This window comes from Danio rerio, chromosome 1, assembly GCF_052040795.2.
Source record: "Danio rerio strain M-AB ecotype USA chromosome 1, GRCz13ab, whole genome shotgun sequence".
Classification (NCBI taxonomy): domain Eukaryota; kingdom Metazoa; phylum Chordata; class Actinopteri; order Cypriniformes; family Danionidae; genus Danio; species Danio rerio.
Window position 1 is genome coordinate 26,596,947 of NC_141021.1, and position 21,418 is coordinate 26,618,364.

The following is a 21,418-nucleotide window of genomic DNA, read 5'->3' on the forward strand; positions in this document are numbered from 1 at the left end:
AATGCTTAACGCACGGCTCCCAGACAATTGCTTTGTGCAACAAATTGAACTTTTATTGACAATTTTATTAACTGTTATCCACAGCATATGAAGTTTCTGTTCACTAAAGTAGACATTATTGGTGGGCTCACATGTGTCCTTTGGTTAGTAAACATAGCAAATACATCATTACATTAAGACAGAAATGACATTTTTGGGGTAAATTATATTATTAATATTATATAGTATTATATGCAAATACAGTATGTGACACTTTTAACACCATTTGGAGGTGTCCATGTTGCTGAGCCACGTATATAAAACGATGTGAAGACTTGTGCGACTGTCTTTATGCTTCTCCCCTGACCTTGAAAGTATAATTGGCTGAATTGTAGAAAAGCTGAATTAGTGGAGGGTCAAATCGAAATTGTGATCTTTTTTCGATTAATCGTGCAGCCTTAAACTGTATAGGGTAAGCATCTTTAACTTCATGATGTTGTATGATCAATCAGTCAGTACACATACACATTCTCTCTAGGATTGTATGAGAACAGTTAAAAAAAATAAATATAGGATTAAGGAAATTGATGTGTTTTTTATAAGTTATAAAGTGACAACATTTCAAGTAGCAAAGTGCCATTAGTTTATCCAGAAATAAACTCACCAAAACTCTAACACTTAGTTCCTGTTTCAAAATTGACAGGATAAAACTTTTTTTTTTTAAACTTGATACAGGATTTTGCAAATGTATTATTGCTGTGCTGTGATTTTTCGGTTATTAACTCACTCTTGGAGCTATTACAAAGTGTTTCTGATTAAACTATGTCCGTAGGGTCTTAAAATTAATCAAAGTTGATAAAGCAATTTAGATTAAATGCTGTCTTCCAAGGTATACAATTTGTATCATTTTTTCATTATACATTATCTTCAGGCATACTGTACGGGATGTTCTGCCAGCCCTATTTCTTACAGCAAGTCAGAAGCACTTTTTGGCTTTTTTGACGTTTCTGGACAGGATTGTAGTACGTCTTGACGAGTTCTATAGCTGCTTTCACCACCCGCCAGCTGCCATTTGATAACACAGCCTGCTGTTGAACTTTAGACTCCGTATCAAATCTACCCCGTGTCTTTTTATACACTCACTCAGCGATAGTTGGCCAAGGGACTTTAAATCTCTGCAGTCTAGTGTTCAGATTTAGATGAGTGTCGTGAAGGTTAACAATGTAAATGCTTAGTTTTACTGATGTGATAATGACCAGACTGAGGATGATACGAGGCCCAGAAACAACTCGCATTTCTTTTATTTGAAGTCAGTCCATATTTCATACTTCTCCAGGATCTGTTTACTTTGTTCATTTTCCTTTTAGGGAACTTTGAAAGCCGTTGAAAGATATAAACATGTTATCTTTTATGGCAGATGCTACATAAAAGTGTTGCTGGTTCCATATGTTTTTTTTTGGAAGAAGACGGTTTCATACCTCAAGCTCTCCTCGGTTGTGAAGGCCACTGATATGCGTGTCATCCCAGCTGTTGAAAGCCAGGACAAGCTACTTGACAGTGTGGAGAGGAAGGATTCCCCATGACTTAAAACCCCATAGAGAAGCTGTTTTTTGACCATTGAAAACAATAATTGCTTACAAAACTTAAAATGTTAAAAATTATGTTCATGATGATGAAGTGTGCAGTCTTATCAATTTTAGCTGTTTATTGTAGATAATTTCACAGCACTTCAAGGTGTTTGCTTGAAGAGTTTCTGTTTTACACTGTTTTATTCTATTTTCAAAGGTTTTTAATGTTGTTTTGATGTCCCCTGCATTAGGGTTGATATTCATCCAAAGTAAAAAACAACATTTTATTATTTTGTCTGTGAAAGATAGAAAAGCATTATCTATGGTAGTACCTTTTTTGTCCAAGGTACACTTCGTTAAAAGTCCACATTGGTACCTTAACCGGGCATTCACACGGGGCTTTAGTGTCAACACTTGACTGAGGGTGTGTCTGAAGTTGTGGCTGACGTGATTGTCAAAGCAGCGTCAGCCAATGAAAATAGTCCACAATGGGCTATTGTCTGACCTGGGGTATTTGCATGAAGCGATCTTATTGGCTGATGCTTCCATTGACGCTTGAAAAGGTGAGAAATCCCAAACTTCTGCAGCGAGCAGAATCCACTATTCAATTCGGCAACGCTTGATGCCACCCATTCAATGTGAATTGCAAGCTCTGACGCCCCGTGTGAATGTGGCGTAAAGGTACAGTATGTAAGAATGACACCCAATGGTTGAACTAGATGTTGCACTCCTAGTTCAAAACACTTTTTCGACCCTTCAGCAGGTTGATGACAAGAACAGAAGCATGCCTGACCATCGAGCCTTTACCATGTCCTAGCTAACATTAACGACACATAACAGAAGGAATATTTTCCATGTTAAAAGCAGTTTTTGTCCTAAACTTCACCTGAAAGTACTATTTTAGAAACGGCTTCTATTTCTTGCAACTGAACAATAGGATACCTTATAACTATAACCATCACCGGTACATCTCATGTGCATCATTCGGTGTTAAATACTAATAATGCGAGTTTGAGTGACATCTATTGCCATAATGAAAGCAGCAGCAGAAAGTTTACCTCAGATTTTTAAAGTAAGATAAACATGGTTTGAAAGTTATCATTAGAACTGTAACTCAATGCAAGCCAACAACTATCAGTCATTCAGTATATACATTTAATAATGTTTAACCTGTATTAATTAGATTGTAACCTTACTAATTATTTAAAGTGCAGTGTGTGCACTATTTTGCGCTTATGAAGGGCTGTATTTAAACATTGTTTTTGTGTCAACAGCCAAATTGCTTATCATGGAAAATCTTGTCACTTTGCATATTGTTGTTGTTGTCAGTACACAGTGTTACAATATAACCTGCTCACCTAATGTTTACATTTGTAATATTAATATAAGTTGACAATTAAAAACCACCTCATGTAAAACTCTGAATCTGCATCCAATTTCGGACGCTGCAACAGTCCACTGGAGGTTTCATTTTCGGTTGCAGGCGCATACTTTAAGAGTCTTTACGACGAAATAAATTGTATTGTTACACGGGGTCCTGAAATTTAAAATGGTGGGTTAAAGGGACCAAAACAAAGACAACCATTTCTCATGGTCATTGTTTTTGTGCAGCCATTGAAGACAATATGGGGTTGTATTATATATTATTTATTTATCGTTATAAACCTAACCCATTCTGGTTTATGCTAAATGCAAAACTATGATTACTAATACCAATTTCACTCAGCTCACAGTCTGTTCTGTTGGAAGGCAATAACTCTTTATCCTGCATTACGTTACATTATAGGCAACACCTCAAAAATATATGATACTGTATGTTAGTTTATTACCCTTATTTGCTTTGATTCATAGTGATGTGTCATCAATGTTTCATCTCAAGGATTCATCAAAAAAGTATTTTCTAGAGTCAGATTTCACTCATGAGTTGTTGTTGTTGTTTTTTCATTCCTGTTCATATGAGTCATTTCTTTATGAATCGCAGTTCACTGTAATAATAAGATATTTAAAGTCAGCATTTTACAAATTTTTTTTTGTCTTTTGCACAATATATTAAAAGCAGTTGGCAAACCTTTGGCATTTAGAGAAAATTGTAATAGTAAATGCTATTTTATTGGAACAGGGATTTTAGAGTTTATAAATAGCATTATAAGAATTTACATCACATTTAGTCTGAAAATGAATTGTCACACTTTTCCAGAACTCAAGCTTGGCTAGTATTAGATTAAAATTTTAGAGATGAAAAGTTTATAAAGAGAAGTGTTGATGATTTGGTCTGCTTTGCCCTACTGCCCACTTTAGCTTCCTGTTTTTGTAGTTTCCTGTCATCTAAGCACACTTATTTTGTAGTTTCATTAAGTTTCTGTTTTATCTTTATCTAACTGCTGCAGTTCATTTTGTTTTCTACATCTTTCTCGTATGTTCATTCTCTCGAGAGGAATGAAGTCATTCTTTGAGACTGCCAACAAACCTAGCTCTGTTTGTGGTTTATTAGCATTCATGCATTGGAAGCGATGGCATTGTATGATACATTTGATTCCGGTTTTAAACCTTTGAGATGTTTGTCACAGAGCAAAGTCCAGACAAAAAAAGCAACAGAAATATTTCCTAACGTTCATGGTGAGGCCTGCAGTTAACTCTAATGGAGTCTAAAGTGCTTAGTTGCATACTACTACGTGATGCTGCATGGGCTGCGCAGGCATATTGTTTTGATTTCTTCATATGTATCCACTATTCAGTATAGCACAAAAAAAACTTTCCCTCGTTCCCCAGAGAAGAGCACTTAAGCCTTTTCTGGTGGTCTTGTTCAGTATATTTTTTTCAAAGCACTTTTTCATGTAAAAAGCATCAATCTGCCTGACGTTGACATATCTTTATGCGTTTTCTCCTCAGCTCCTCGTTTTATGTGCAGGAGAGTGGGAGACAGCTCCTGTTTCAGCCGCCCACACTGGATTTTGGACCACAGTAAGAGTTTTTTTTTTTTTTTTACATTTTTATACATTTATATCCTCAACTACCATAAAAAAACGATTCATTGGAATTGCAAGCAAGTTATGTGTTAAATTCAAACAAACAAATTCAATGTAGTAATGTTCAACTTTGTTTGAATTCAGCTCATGTATGGTGGGAGAAATTAGTATTTAACACGCCAAAATTTTTCTCAGAAAACATATTTCTAGACTTAAAATTTTTACCAGATATTGACAACAACCAAAGAAATCCATATATGTGAAGAAAACAATATTAATTAGTTTACAAATGAAGTTATGTGTCATAAAATGAAATGAGACAGGAAAAAAATATTGAACACATTAAGAAAAAGAGGTGTTGAGAGGAAGCTGAAATCTCTCAGAAGTTATTTAGCAAGCATCTGCCCTTCATCATTGTAAATTAGTATCAGCTGCTTTAGTCCAAGGTCTACATTGTCAGAATGATGTAGATGAAACCAGGGTGGACATTTCAGCAGGACGATAGCTCTTTTCACACAGTTATACTAGTAAATGTCCAGAGAATTTCCGTAACAAAGAGTGCTGTTCACACAGCCAAGGACGTTCCAGAATTTTCCCAGGAAAGACCATTCACATATCCATTTCAAAATAACGGTAAATTCTGACATCATTACCCAGAAATTACCTTTAAATGGCTGCACTTGTATTTGTAAACATAGAAGGGGTCAGGCTTTTGTTGATGGTTTCAGTTTTTTTTAAAGCTTAAAGCAGCTAAGCTTACCGGAGCAGTCCTTCACATGCATGTGCGTCAAGCAAATGAAGCAGAGCTTGACGGTAAGCAAACAGCGGCTTATCATAATCATTTTATTGATAATTCTTTACACAGTTGACATTAAGAAGGAACATAAAAACGTTTCTGACTAACATCTAGCAGCTTAAGTGTCTGTAAAAAAAAATTCAAAGGCTTTTATTTTCATAAACAATGTGAATGTGTCTGAGTGTTCTGATTGGCTGGAGTAGTCGACTCACGTCAGCACGTTTTAAACATGAACACACTCTTTCCGGCAATCTTCCTTCTGCCTACACACAGAGCAGCATTCCTGCAAATTACTGGTAATGTCACAACCTCTCTTTCCGAAAAATTGCTGGAACAAGTTTATTGCTAATTTAAAAAAGTGCTCGTTCACACATGATCCCTTTCTGGAAAATTGCCGGTCACTTTCCAGAAAGGTCTGTATGTGTGAAAGGGGCTAATGATCCAAAACACAGTCAAGGAAACTCAGAGAAACAAAATCAAGCTGTAGAATGGCCCAGCCAATCGCCTGACCTAAGTCCAATAGAAAATATAACATAAAGATCAGATTTGATAGACCCACAGAGCCATCAAGATTTTTACACTGTTGAACTCTGCGAAAAACTCACAGGTGAGCAATGCATGTGACTTCATTCTGCCATCACCAAAAGAACTTTTACATAAAGTTTTACGTACACTTTATTACACTTAAATTTTAATAGTTCAGTACTTTCTCCTTGTGTCATTTTGTTGTTATTCACAAATCTTTTCTGATTTTTATTTTTTTTTATTTTATTTTATTTTTTTAATGTTTGTATTGTTTGGGTTTTTACCAAAATCTGGTTCAATTCCATGTCAACAGCTGCTTTGGAAATATTATTGCCAGAAAAAAGAAAAAAAAAAAAAACATGACGTGTTAAATACTTTTTCCCCCCACTGTATGTAAATTGTTTTCATTCACTTACCTTAAAAAATGTAGTCAGTCCAATGAACCATTTTTTCATTGTATTGGCACATGCAAACAACTGCCATTATGTTATGTAGGGGTCTGTATATGATATGTCAAAATTAGTTTTAAAAGAATTTAAAAGTAGTTACATGATGAAATAGAAACAGTTTAAATGTATGAATAATGAAAGTGTGTCTCAAACAAAGAAAGGTTTCATGTATCTTGAAAATTAGCTGTTTTTAATCTTTGTTTTGCTGTTTATTTTCCGATGTAGAGTGCTTTTGTCCCCTTCAATATTGGTGTTTGGCAGTGGCATCCTCCATAAGGGCCATGGTGGATCTGACCCACTCCAATTGACAGCTTGTCCTTTTAATAATATGTGACACTCATACACACTTGTTTGTGTTGGTGGTTTAGTAAGACTTTCCATTAGCATAATGCAGTGGTGTCAAATTCATTTTTACTGAAGGACACTTTTGCATTATCGCTGCCCTCCAAGAGCTGGTTACAACTGTACGATTAAGAACTGTAAAGGGTATAACTATATTAACATCACTACTACTGTAATACTTTCTAGTATTTTGCTAGCTTACATTGTTATTCTTAAGGTTTAAAACACAAAATAACAAAATAGGAAGTGTATAATGTGTTGAAGTATTTTTATATATAGCAATAACAATTTTGAAATGTGGTTATAGCCACACAAGTTGCTGTTGCACTTGCCTGCTAGAGCACCATTGTAAGTGCATTGTTAATAATGCTATTTTTAGTATAGAAATAAGGTTTGAAATAATTTTATTTAAGCAACAACATGCAACAACGTGTCATCATGGGTGACAGATGTTGTCTATTAAGAGTACCTGGTATTTTAAGGTCTCCTCTGTTTTAAAGAAGTTGGCTTCCTCTGCAGACAGCATGACCAAATATGGCAGGGTTCTCTTTTCTACTGTTGTAAGAACAGTTGCAGAGTTTAGAGTCTACTGTGTTGATTTCATGTTGACCTTAAGAAATGTTTTGAGCTGGAATGTTGTACATGTCTGTTCCAGCGCTAATAGTCCCAGCTTGGAGGAAGTATTAGTGAAGGAAGCATTAGAGCAGAGCCAGATCTCTGTTTTCTTTGCAATTTTTTCTTTTTTCTTTTTTAATGTCAGTACGAGCCTTGTAAGTTTTAAGTACATCTATATGCTAGTGTTCTCCAACACAGTGACAGAATTTGCGTTTAGAACATAAAACTGATATAAACTTGCTAAGCTTGACTCCTGCCTAAATCGATCAACTTTTTAAAAAAATGTCACCTCATACTTCAGTTTCTCATTAAATCTTGATCCTTTCTAGTATCTGATTAAGATGCTTTTCATTTGCTTTTAGGTTGATGTGTTTGATCGAAACCACTCTCACTGGCAGAACTGTGATAAAAATGAAAAAACTATTGGCTGCTTTTTTAAATGGGGAGGAGCTACTCTATACCACCCTCTCTTCATTTTTATTTTTTTTTGTTAAGATTCTACCATATATTGAATAACAATGGACATTTCAAACCACTTCCTGGGACCTTTAAGCCTGCAGCAACTGCTAGAATGGATGGGTATTATTAATGAAAGTGCCTTTTTATAATACAGGGCACAATAGAGATTTATTATATAAATGTTTATGACCAGGATTGCACCAAAACCCTATTTTGCTTTAAAAAGAATTCAGTTTAGATTTACCAAACACACTTTTGGGAATTAAATATTAGTTTTGCATCTTCATTTACTGCTTATGCAGGCGTTTTCAGACACTAAATTTATGAGAGGCTTTAAATTAATACTACAGTTTGACTTTGATAAGGATTGAAATTCCTTTACTGGTATTTGTGCCATTATAATGCTAGGAGATAGAGATGTATTTAACCAAATGCAATACACATTGCACTGCTGCTGGTCAGTTGTGTTGGTTAATGAGTTGCTACATTTTAAATTGGCACATTGTCTTTGGAGTCACCTGCACTTTACACTCCCATTACAGCTTTTATGGTTTTATACTCTAATTTTTTTTAGCATTATTAGTAAATAAATTTGTCTGCGAAGCTCAAAATAATCTGCCAAACTGACCATTTGGAGGAAAGGAACATTGTTTTTGAATGGTCACAAGGTGTAATCACATTATTACAAGCGTACTGACAAAAACAATGTACTTGAGGCATTTCATTAGCAAATAAATGTACTTGTATGTAAACACACTTTTCAAATGCAGGTTTTTAAAATATTTTTCTTCGAATACAAAAAAAACTGTACATGTGATCTTTGCCAAAATATAAATAATGTCAGTTTTATGGTTACATTTTAAAATGACTCTCCCCAAAAAGAATTTAAATATTAGTACTGTTGTTAAACCTGAAATACTTGGAGCATGTGCATAACAATACATTATATTGAGATCTCACAATACAAAAGTGTGAGTCTGCGTCTGCATATTGCTGATGTAAGAGATGATTCACAACATTTAGCTTGTTTTCATTTCAGAGCCTTCCAAGGTATAAATAATATATATTGTTTTATTTTAATGTTATTTATTTGCACTGCAAAAAATGCTTTTCTTATGTAATTGTTTTGTCTTGTTTCTAATCCAGATATCTACTAATTCTTACATTTCAGAGCATTTTGTAGACAAACAAAACATACTGTCTTGGTTTGGGAAAATATACCCTAATATAAGTTAGTTTTTTTTAATAAAACAAGCTAAATAATCTTCCAATGGGGTCAGCAAAATTATATTATGTCAAAAGGAAATTATTTTGCTTACTCCATTGACAGATTATTTTAAGAAAAAACTCCCTTAATTTTGAATCATTATTTCTTACTTTTTTCGTTACAAAACTTATATTTTTTGTTTGTTTTTGCTATAAAATGCTTCCTAATTTTTGAATTTTAGATATTTTGGACTAGAAAAAAAAGACAAAACAAATCTGAGTAAGAAAAATATTTAAAAAAATTTGTAGTGAATATAATTATTATCACTAGTAATATACAAATTAATCAATTATTAAAAACCAGGGCAAAGTACAATGAAAATAGTTGATATTAGGGCCTTTAAAGCTTCTAGTTTTTTTTGCTGTACAGAACAAACTGCAAACTGTTATTTCATATTCTATATTTATGTACTGTCTTTATTGTTAACACATTGGTTTGAAGAGCAAACTGTTTTACCATTTACTGCATTTTAGTCTTCAGTGTTATTTCCTAATAGCAGCTAATATATAGCAACAGCATGCATCTGTGTAAAAAAACATAAGGTGGATAGTGTCTTCATTGTTTTTGAAAGGGCTTTAAAACTTGTCAGCGCTGTGTGTTTAGTAAGGCTGTAAATCTTTGTTGACAGTCAGTCCATTTGACGTATCATTCTTTGGTTTTCAAGTGCAAAGCAAACATTGTAAAATGGAGTGACATGAGATGGGAAATATATGTGTTTTTAATATTTGATTAGTAACCTTGGAAAATAATGTAAACAAGATGACTTTGTGTTTTCTGTATCAAAAAGTAAAGATTTATAATATTGTTTTTTTCTTCCATGCATTATAAAATGTAAAATATTAGATATAATTTGTAAATTGTAATTTAGAAGTTCTATAGCATCATTTAGTATATTAATACACAAATTTCCCATTACCAAACCTAGTTATATTTTGACACCCGCTGCTACACAGTGTATTGCATAATAAAGTCTCTTTGCTGGTGTATACACAGGTAAGGGATTATCTGCACCTTTTTTTTCCGATAGACCAACTGGTGCTTAACATTTCTGCTGGAGAGAGAGAAACAAACAGACTCTTGTCTTGCTGCTACAGTAATTTCATCAGTGCCACCATCCACATGCTGTTATCTGCCCTGGACACACTCATACACACCCTCACTATTACTTCCATTAGGACACAAAGAGGTCGACAAATGCTTGGACATGGAATGGCATTACTTAGATAGTTGTACATAATTGTAAGTTATTAATATATATTTGCCATTTTGGGCCTCTTATAAAAACTAGACATTTGCATATTTCTGCCTTTTATTAAGACCCATGCATACACATCCATTTTCTTTCAATTTTCATTAATATTTCTGATTGAATTTGTAGTAACATGACAACCTTTTTACAATTACACTAGATAGTGTTATATTTGTTGTTAAATTAATAGCATTAACTGTGTAATGCTATTGCAAGGTGAACTGAAATTCTTTCTCTAGCAATGCACAGAAAGGATTTTTTTATAATATACAAGTTGTGTTGAGGAAAGTTACTTTTGAAAGTAATGCATTACAACGTTGAGTTACTTCCTACTTTTGAGTTACTCAAAACTTGCAGGGTTTTTTCCCCCTATTTTTTTTAAACGGAGGAGTTCTGTAATTATATGTATAACCTACATCTTCATTAACCTTTAAACAAACAATTATAATTTAGGATATTGTTATTTTCTGAAAATATCCTGGCCCCAGAGCTTTACAAACAAATAATTAAAAGTTTAAATCAATGAGTTTACTACTTCTTTTTGTCTTATTGGTTACGTAAAAATCACTGTTCATTGAAACAACCCTCTTTTCCGTTCCTCCAAGTATTTAAAATAATAATTGCATTCTCTTTTTGATTGTTCATTGTTCATTTTAATTCAGCAATTTATTTATAGTAAGCAAATAAAAAAATTAATTAAGTCTCATTACATTTGGAAAAAAGTTACTTAAATATTATTACTTTATTACAAAAATAAACCTAATTACTGTACTTGTTATATTTAAAAGTAATATTATTTTGTAACTCGCGTTGTTTGCAATGCATTACCCCTAACATTGTATAGAAGATAACTGAAGTTAAAGTTTCTCCTAGCTGAAAAATGCGATTTTAAAAGTCTGTATGAAATCATAAATATAAGGAGCACTACAATAAAATCCTTACCCCCACTATTAAATACTCAATTTCTTTAGGAATTATATCACAATACTGAAGTAATGATGGCAGGATCCTTAGATGCAGACCTTAAAATGAAGTAATTGACTTTTTTATTTGTTATTTACTTTGTCAGTGTTAATTTTTACTGCCATTTTACATAACTGTGAATGCAAATGTCGTTTTGTCACATCATTCTAATTCCTATGTATTTGTTCATTGACTTGATTTATTTATATTTGAAATTAAGGATGTACAGAGTAGTAAAACTGTCCAATTTTTTTAATGATAATAACAACTGAAAATAATCCACTTTAGCAATATTAAGTTTTCATCACTAATGCCTCTTCAGACTCCAGAACTAGACCATTCTTTCATTTCATTTAAATTCTGAAACAGCTTACCAAATCAAGTTTTTCTGGAAATTTACATTCTTGTCACTAAATGCCTTTGAACTCCCATTTGTGATTATGTAAAAAGTGTGTGTGACTCTGGGTCTCTGCCTTCCTTGACATGGAAAACATTTTTTTAATCCGTTCAGGTCAGATGCAAGTAATAACATGAACACTCTGGAGAACTGTTTTTTTTTTTCTTGGTTGAAATTGAAGTTGCAAATAAAATGAATACACAATTTTATAATATAATATATATAATATAAAATCATGTAAAGGTAAATATAAAGACATTTTTATGTGGCTTGAATGAAATGCAGATGTATCATGTCCACATTACTATAATTAGATGCTTTCTTAAAGTATTAGGTCACATTCTGTTACTCATGACATTATTTCTTATGTCATTTCCATTTTCCAATAGTGGGGGACCTTAGTTTATCTTTGGTACACTAGTTAAGATGTTTTAGATGAAACCCAAGAGATCATTCATCCTTTCCTCCATATAGACCATCTGTTCTGATACGTTCAGAAAAGGAACCAAGAATAGATCATTGTCAAAACATTTCACCTGACCTCAGTGGTTCAACTGTAATCATACAAATATATTCGCCTATGTCTTCCTCATCAGATCAGGGTGCGCATTTACTACAGGCACTACAGCAATTGCGTGTTATGCTGCTTCCTCTAGTGTGCTTCTAATGTGCTTTCTGACCTGCTGTCTCATTTATAAAAACTTTGCATAGAAATCTTCCTTAAAGTGAACGTATGGCAGAATACATTTTAATTAATGTTTTACGAATTTTGGCTTATAAATATTTAAAGTGCTTTTATTAGGTCAATATTTAAGTTAGACATGCATACAAATATCATCAAATAGCATCCCATAAATTACAACTTTGCATGGGAAGTGGCATACGTGGCATGTTTCCATCCCCGTTTTCTCAGTACGCCAAGTTTATAAATGAGACCCCTGACACGGGAGAGAATATATATAGGTGAACAGTCATATTTACAATATTTTTATTGTACAGTGTTCCCTTGTTATTCGTGGGAGTTACATTCTAAAAATAACCTGCAATAGGTGAAATCCGCAAAGTAGTCAGCTTTATTCTTTACAATTATTTTATTTTTTAAGGCTGTAAAACCTCTCACAAACTTTATACCTTTTTCTCAGACAGGCATTAAAGTTTTCACACTTTTTTCATTTGTTTAAACAGAAACACTCTCTAAGTTCAAACTTTTGTGGAAAAATAAGTCCAGTATTATGGAATGAATCCAATGTAATGTTCTCTTTCCTGCAGTTACTGATCCACAAAACTAAAGCCGACTCCATCCTTAAGGGGGTTGCACACCTGATGCACTGCACATATGACTGTTGGAAGTAACACACAAACCAGACACGCACATTTGCATGTTATTTAAAATGAAAATGTGGCAGAAATACGAACCATCCTGAGTCGTACTTGGGCAGCATAGGCAGCTGCCGACTTGCGGCGCTGGTGTGTATACCCTGTTTACTATTCTAAAATGCATGACGTGTTGTGGTGCAGTGCATCCCTTGTGCGACCCCGCTTTACGGTGGTCTTGTTGCGAACAGTTACAACCCTTTTTGCATCCTTGTTGGAACTCACATTGCTAGTGATGATTTATGATAATTTGGCAAGCTGAACGCATGCTGTACTGTACAGGAGATAAGGGGAAGATTGATTGACTGGTCTCAGCTGATCAGGATGCAAAACACAACGCGATGTTGTAAAAAGAAAGCATGGCAAATTGCACTAAAATAAATCTATGAAACTGCAAGGCCACAAAAGGTGAACCGTTTGGAGACTTGTTTAGTTAAAGGTGAAGCACTCAAGTGACATAAAATGATTTCACAATATATACTGTTGAAGTCAGAATTATTAGGCCCCCTGAATTATTAGCCCCCTGTTTATTTTTTCCCCAATTTCTGTTTATCGTAAGAGTTTTTTTTTTCATCACATTTCTAAACATACTAGATTTTAAAAACTCATTTCTAAAAGCTGATTTCTTTTATCTTTGTCATGATCACAGTAAATAATATTTTACTAGATATTTTTCAAGACACTTCTATACAGCTTAAAGTGACATTTAAAGGCTTAACTAGGTTAATTAGGTTAACCGGGCAGGTTAGGGTAATTAGGCAAGTTATTGTATAATGATGGTTTGTTCTGTAGACTATCGAAAAAATGTATAGCTTAAAGGGGCTAATAATTTTGGCCTTAATGTTTTTAAAAATTTTATAACTCTAGCCAAAAATAAAACAAATAAGACTTTCTCCAGAAGAAAAAAATATTATCGGACATACTGGAACAATTTCTTTGCTCCGTTAAACATAATTTGGGAAATATTTAAAAAAGAAAAAAAAAAATTTAAATATGGGCTAATAATTCCGACTTCAACTGTATATATTTTTGGGCTTTGAACATCTTGTAATCATTGCTTTCTTTGGAGGATAAGAGAGCTCTTGGATTTCATATAAAACATCTTAATTTGTGTTCCGAACATGAACAAAAGTCTCAGGGGATTTAAATCTGACTAGTGAAAAATTAATAGTAACTTTTTTTTTGTGAAAACTAATACTTTTAACCACTGTTTTTTTTTCTTTTATCAGTGCTGCTTTTTGTTGTTTATTTTGTTCTTGAGATTCCATAGTTGTCTGTGAGCTTTGTGGGATCAGATTTATTGCTGAAAAGGTGCTTTTGAGGTTTTTTTTAATCATAAGCAAAAAATTGAAAAAATACATAAATTTGGAGGTTTAAAGTTGCATTTTTGTGTCAGACACATACAATCATTTAATATTCAGTATCTTTTAGTGCTAATGCTAAGCATCTGGAGATTTTCATTATTAATGTTTTTTTAAATAATGCACAATTTCACATGCTGATATTAATGCCGCTGGCCTTTGACCACAGGAACATCACTACATAAAGAGCTGAGCTGCTAAGCTTTCTGTGGTTAGAATCGGCTTTGAAAGGTCAACTCAAGTCTTTTAATAGACATATGTGGCTTTGAGTGACATTTACTTTCATCTTTGCAGAAAGTGTTGTAACACTGAACCATTCTCATTGTGGTGCTTTGAAGAAGTGTGCGTTGGTAGAATCAGTCTGGAGACATAAATAAATGATCTCTCTTGCACACTATTATGAAGCAAGACAAGAAATTACATATAAGCATATCATTCCCTGGCATATCAGTCACTTTTTTTGTTTGTTTTTTTTCTCATTTTACAGTGTTTTTGTTCATAGTGAAATGCATTAATAGGAATATTTTGATGGATGTCTTTTTTTTAAATTGTTTTATGCTGTATTTCAGTCTAACATACTGATCTGTCATTCTGCAGGCCGGTGGGGCTGCCAAGAGCTGAAACCGTATATATCCACAATCCCAGCCCAGAGCTCCCAGTCTCTCTGCTTTCTGTGTTTACATCCAGCAGACATTTTCACATGCCTTCCTTCCACAGAAGGGTAAATATGCACCCCATTTCACATTTAGCCTGCTCTCTCGCTTCCTCTGCGTCATAGAAGTCTCTCTCTGAAGCTGTTTCCATTCAAGTTGCATGTTTAAAATCAAAATTGAAAAATAAAAAGTTAAATATAGCATCAGTAATTTGAGAATTATTCATCCCATGTTTTCAAGAAAAGAAAAGTTACTGTATACTATCTTGTGGGGCAGATTAGCCATTTTGATGACAATTTGGTGGTCCTAAAAAAGATCTGCTAGTTGTTTCAGTTTTTACTTGTTTTCTGTTGAGTCAGATCTCCCCTTTATGCTGTGTTCACACCAGATGCAGCATGCTCGAATAAATCGGGATATTCGCGGATAAATAGACACGTGAACATTTTGCAATTACTTGCTTCATTCGCCCGTCAAATTCACTTCACAGTAGACATGGATTTGTGTCATGGGCAGAGCTTCTGTCTGCCCGGTGACTCTAGCTTCATTGCTAAATGGATAGCATGAATTTTATTAAGACAGTAGCTGTCCTTTATGTGCTTTAGGAATAGACTCGTTGGGGGTCATGTCTGAGTTCTTTAGATCCTTTCAGAGGCTGTAGGATCTAGTGGACGCACTCCTCCAGAAACTCTACCTTGATGATGAAGGCTTTCAGCAGTGCTTCAGACTAAGCTGAGCCAAGTTTGATGAACTATTGTCCAGTGCCAGCAAGCGGTTTTCTCTTCAGGACACTAACAACAGGCTCCATGTCATTATCATGCCCCAACAAGAGCAAGCTCCTGATTGGTTAACACAGCGCAAATATCTGCTAAAGTTCAAGGTTTCCAACTCGAGCTATTTACCTGTTAAGCGCTTAAAACGCTCAACTTGCACCACATAAATTTGCTCGAATTGAATCATTTGTGCATATCGTGCTGCAGCATGTCTATTCAAGTCTTTACATTGACCTAACATGTAAATCACTTGCGCTTGATGCTTTATCCGCATCTGGTGTGAACGCACTTGTACTATTTGTCATGTGGTCAAATTGTTACAAAATCCTCTCTATAGACGTAAAAAGTTTACCAAAATAAGTTATTCATTCTTCATTGAGTTGTGCTAAAACACATGGATTATGATTGTAACTGTCATTTTGCATGAATTCTTGAAAAATGAAGATGAAAAGAAATGAAAGATGAAATAAGAAAGATCTCAAATAATTTAAGCACAAGATTTGTTTGATTGCTTGTATTCACTGATAGAAAAAAAAGCTTTAGCCATTTTTTGCATGGTATTAACATTTGATAAATGTTTATCTTAAAATGTGCACCTCAAACGAGTGCATGTGTCTTTTTATCCAAATTGGAAGATTTTGTGCAGATCTTTTCATTTCCACCCAGTGCTTTTAATGCTATATTCCATAATGCACATACAATGTTCCTGTCGTTCAACTTCATTACAGTATTTTTTCCCTTTACATTACAGGTGATTCCACCCAGAGGGAGAACATCTTTTAAAATCATTTTCCTCCCCACAGTGGAGGGCAATGAAGAAATCTCTTTATTTATTAATACATCAACCCATGGGTTGTTATCATACCAGGCAAGTTTTAAGGAACTATACTATTATGCAGTCACTTTTCCCATTTAAGAGCTTTCACATATGTAGCCTAGTTTTACTCAGGGGCATATTTAAAAAAAAGAAAAAAAAAGAAAAAGTGTATTTAGTTTGGCAGTGGTACAGAAGCAAATGCATCCGGTGGCATAAAATGGCATGGGTGAGTTATGTATCCACAATAAGTGTACGTTCAAGAAAGTTTTAGGCTTTGCTGTTAGAGTAAAATGACCTGATGCGAGTAAGTGGATGTGATGGTACACTCATTTCATGATTCTGTTCAATAAACAATGAACCTTGAAGTGAAACCCATCTTAGTTCTTGATCCCCATGCACAGGGCAATGGTGGCACAATAGAACTTTATTTTGAATTAGTAATTTATTATCAATATAAGTGAATTTTACATTATTTCATAATGATTTAGTTCAAGTTTAACATGTTCAAAACAAAACAAAAAAACATTTTTCTATTTTGATAGATGACGTCTCTGACATCATGCTAGGTGTGTTAGCAGTTTTCCTAGTGCTTATATTTATGTAGGTTGCTCACCACTAGGAATAAAAAAGGAACAAGCCATCTTGTGTGATGTTGAGCTATGAACTATTGTTAATGATAATGCCTTAAATATAATATAAAATGCTCACTAGTGCCCCTCTAAAATGACAGATTTGATTAAATTATTTAAGTCCAAACAGACTAACTATACTAAAGCTAATTTAGTATAACACTTTTATATTCATCTATAATGTATGTTAATTTGGTACTCAAACATTTATTAATTTAACATTTTTATTAATTTAACCTTTTAAAATGGTTTTATTTCTGCATTTCTTAATTAAAACTAAATTCAAAAGGACGACATGAATTTTTGAATAAATTTTTTTAAATGAGCATATAGTCTAATAAAACACAGGTCAGAAAGGTTTTTCCTAGCAATTAATGACTCGTTTTTTTATATGGTTTATTAAAATAAAATGCAATCTATTAACATAAGCTTTAATTACAATGGCCAAATTAAAAGTTAATTTAAACAGTTCAAAAAACATTTTATTAAATAACACAAATCTACACTGTTGTAGCTACAGTATATTTATTTGTATATTATATAGTTTTTAAATTATTTAAATCTCTCTCTGTTTCTCTCTGTCACAGGTTTTTGGGGTCGGCGTCCATGGGGAATCAGTTAAGGACGCCCACAGAAAAGATAGCGTTCTGATATTCCCCCACATACAGAGCATTAATCTAACACAATCTCAGGTGAGATTCATGCATGCGGTTTTGATATTTGCTTAGTTGTGCACTAACACACGCAGATGTTCTTTTATGTTTACTATTATTTTTACTGGATGACATATGAGGTCCAGTGACAGCTGGTGCTTCTGTCTTCTATTACTGTCATAGCCAATAAAACGCACACACACACACACACACACACACACACACACACACACACACACACACACACACACACACACACACACACACACACACACACTCTCTCACTCTCTCTCTGTAGTCAATACAAACTCAAGTGAGAGTTGATCATATTTTTCTATATAAACTCATGAATAATCACAACTTAATTTCACATTTTTAAGATGAAATTAAAGTACAATTTACATGTTAGTATCAGTATGTTAGTCTTAACCCTTTACCTGCCTGCTCTACCAAATGGCTGACCATGTTTTGACTATTTTAAAGAATGACTGTTTTACATAATGGTTTACACACACAGCTTTGTTGGTTTACAAAAAAAAAATAAAATCAAACAAACATAATCCTGTTGCTCTATTACTATTTTGCTTCTGTTGTAAAACAAACAAGAAACCATGTTAAATGTGAATCTGAAACATTTTATGGCATACTTCAAAAAATAAGGATTTTATTTTATGCTCTATAGTTTCTGATATGTCCTGCCTCTTTCAAATCTCAACCACTGCTGTTAGTAGAGCTGTGATAGTAACAAATTACTATTGGCTATTTTTTAAAAGGAGAAGATTGACTACTAGCAAAAGCTACTGAATTTCCTGCCCCGTCTTAGTTAAATTTAAATCAATACAATTTAGCATTTTGAAACTGCATAACAATATCAGGGACTTAAGTGAACATATATAAGTGTTGTTGATGTAATGTGTTGCATTTTTATCATCACACAAGACAAAAAAGTATTGTCATCATTTAAAATGAATTAAATTGTTAAATCTTTGTCTTCCATCAACCACTTGTTATAAAAGACAATGTGGTATTCATTTTTCTTTTACACTTTTGTATAAGTATGTTTATTGACAATATACATAACATTATGTAAAATGTAGGAATACAAAGAGTATCATGACTTTTATTTTAACAATTAGCAAGATAGAAAAAAAAAAAAAACAAACCTGACAGATCCATCCGTCATTTTGATGTCATGTAAAGTTACTACAAATGGTTGATTGTAATAATAAATAAAAACAATAATGTCCTCAAATGATGCACAGATAAATTACATTTACAAATATGATAAAATGTTAAACTAAAACAATAACATAAAATATGTGAAAGTAGGAACAACAACAAAAAAGACTAGCAAAACTAACAATAATTATACAAAAGATATTGTGACAAGAAAAGAGTAATGTGTCAAGAAAAAAGCTTCTTTTACATTATGAATTAAATCATAAAACTGCCCTATGCTGCAACTCTTTCTAAAATATCATGTCAAATCATTGAAAAAAATATATGTGTATTATTTTAGAAATATTGCCATAATTACTGATGGACTTTCACAAAAGCACCCTCAAGCCAGCATAATAAGATCACCTTCTGTTTCTTCTCAATGGTAATGGTTTGACAGAGGTAGATGATGCAGTCTGTTTTATCTCGTATCTCTGTTCGGCTGGTGTTTGTCTCTCATAAACAAGTTTAAATTTAGACACGCTTCTGCTATAGTGGCCACATTCAAAATGAGTTCTGAGTTAGACACTGCATGACAGAACAATATAATCTATTCCTTTTATTTGGACTAGATGACCCATCCTTACCTTGATACATAGACAATAAAAGTGTATTCAAGCTGCTTCTCTTCACAAATTTCAGCCTAATTTGGTGCTTGGGGTGATTATCTGTACTGTGACTAAACCATTGGTTCTACCTAATTAGATAAATGCGATTGCAATAATATTATTGACCAGATCCCTTAGGAATGACGATGAAACCCAACTGTTTACTTGCTGTAAGTTGAACAAGTGTTGTGCGGCTGATGTGTTAGAATTCTCTAGTGTATGTGAAACATACCACCTCAAAACAGCTTGCTAACAATAGTTGCTGAAATCTTGATCTTATGCTCAATTAACTCAGTTACTCTTGCATTTTGCAGCAATTTGCTGTAGGGCTGCACAATTTATCCTATAAGTATCAAAATTGCAATGTGCGCATTCGCAGTAGTACATGACAGGATGTTTAATGTCGAGTTGGGATTATGGTTGACCATTCATCATAGTTCACAACAGATGTAATTTGTGGATTATTTGCAAAAGTTTATCCATAAAAAGTGAATAATATAATATAATGTAATATAATATAATATAATATAATATAATTTAGGTATAACTTTAATAATATTATAATTTATTGATTAAATGTAATGACTATTGTACAGTTGTGCCATCTCAAATGTCTCAAATCTACACACTCGCAAAATGTGAGGAAGTACATTAAAAGTAGATTAACACAGTTAAATTGGTTCCATGTCATGTCATCCTTTTTTTATTTAACTGGCCAATCGTTTTTTCCACCTCTTTTCCTCTTTCACATGATGTTTGTGCTAAATTGACTTTAAAGTTGAAAAGGTTTATCAACATTTAATCGATTATTGAGTAAATGTTTGCATCCCTATTCCAAACACACATACATTTCTTTCTTCCATGTAATGCAAAAGTAGAATTTTAACAGAATCTTCAAGGTGCTCATTTCCATAAAGAGAATGGAGACCAGTGGCTACATTTGGGGAAAAAAATAAAAAAGACAAAAGAATCTTTATATATAATTTACTCTTATCCTTAGCTGAGAAATGTGTTTTACACACAAGTAGTTTAATCTTAAATTTAAATAATTTTTTATAGGCTTTGATATTATAATAACTGTTTGTTTTATATTTATATCTTTCTTGTTCTCTGGAAAATGTGGTAATGAAGAATTGTTTGTGCTAGACACGGTGTCATTCTCCTGTAACCAGCACAGCATATTGGAATATGCAGATGCACAGATGACATTTAAATTTAATATGAGCATAAATTTCGTTCTTCATAAACCCAGGATTATAGCACGGCAATATGAATATCCACTATATTGGTTTATTAGTGCTTTGTTGCTCTATGTGGAGCTTCACTAGCCCAATCACCATCTGCTTTCATAATATGGGCAAAAAAAGTGTATTTAACATTCTGCAGCTTCTTTTGTGAATGTCATACTGGTTTGGAATTACATGACTGTGAATAAATGATGAACTAATGAAACATTTTTGTAACTGTGATGGTTTTGTTATTATTAATAGTTATGATCACATACACCTACTTTTATTTTTAAAGGTAAATTAAAATAACAATCAAATTTATATACAAACAATACAAATAGTATGCTGCTAGCTTTAAATGTACATTCTCTGGCACTTGTTTAGGTGCAGGTGACTACCTGTTTTTCAGAGGGAATGTACTAAATTATTCATGTTGCCTGAAGAGAAGAAAAGTTAACCTGTTTTATGAAGATCATATACAGTAAAGATTGAACAAAAAGCCTACTGGGTGCCTGAAGATTCAATTACTTA

At 33.3% G+C, this 21,418-nt stretch overlaps 1 protein-coding gene across 8 annotated transcripts in view; it reads left to right on the forward strand.

Moving 5' to 3' along the window:
- tmem131l (transmembrane 131 like) overlaps positions 1-21,418 on the forward strand; it is a 92,446-nt gene that overhangs the window by 32,808 nt on the left and 38,220 nt on the right. For all 8 annotated transcript variants that reach the window (XM_087237195.1, XM_087237196.1, XM_087237197.1 and 5 more), the window contains exons 4-7: positions 4,437-4,508; positions 14,908-15,031; positions 16,485-16,601; positions 17,767-17,871. In XM_087237195.1, coding sequence (XP_087093321.1) covers positions 4,437-4,508; positions 14,908-15,031; positions 16,485-16,601; positions 17,767-17,871 — 418 coding nt within the window. The remainder of the gene's footprint in view (positions 1-4,436; positions 4,509-14,907; positions 15,032-16,484; positions 16,602-17,766; positions 17,872-21,418) is intronic.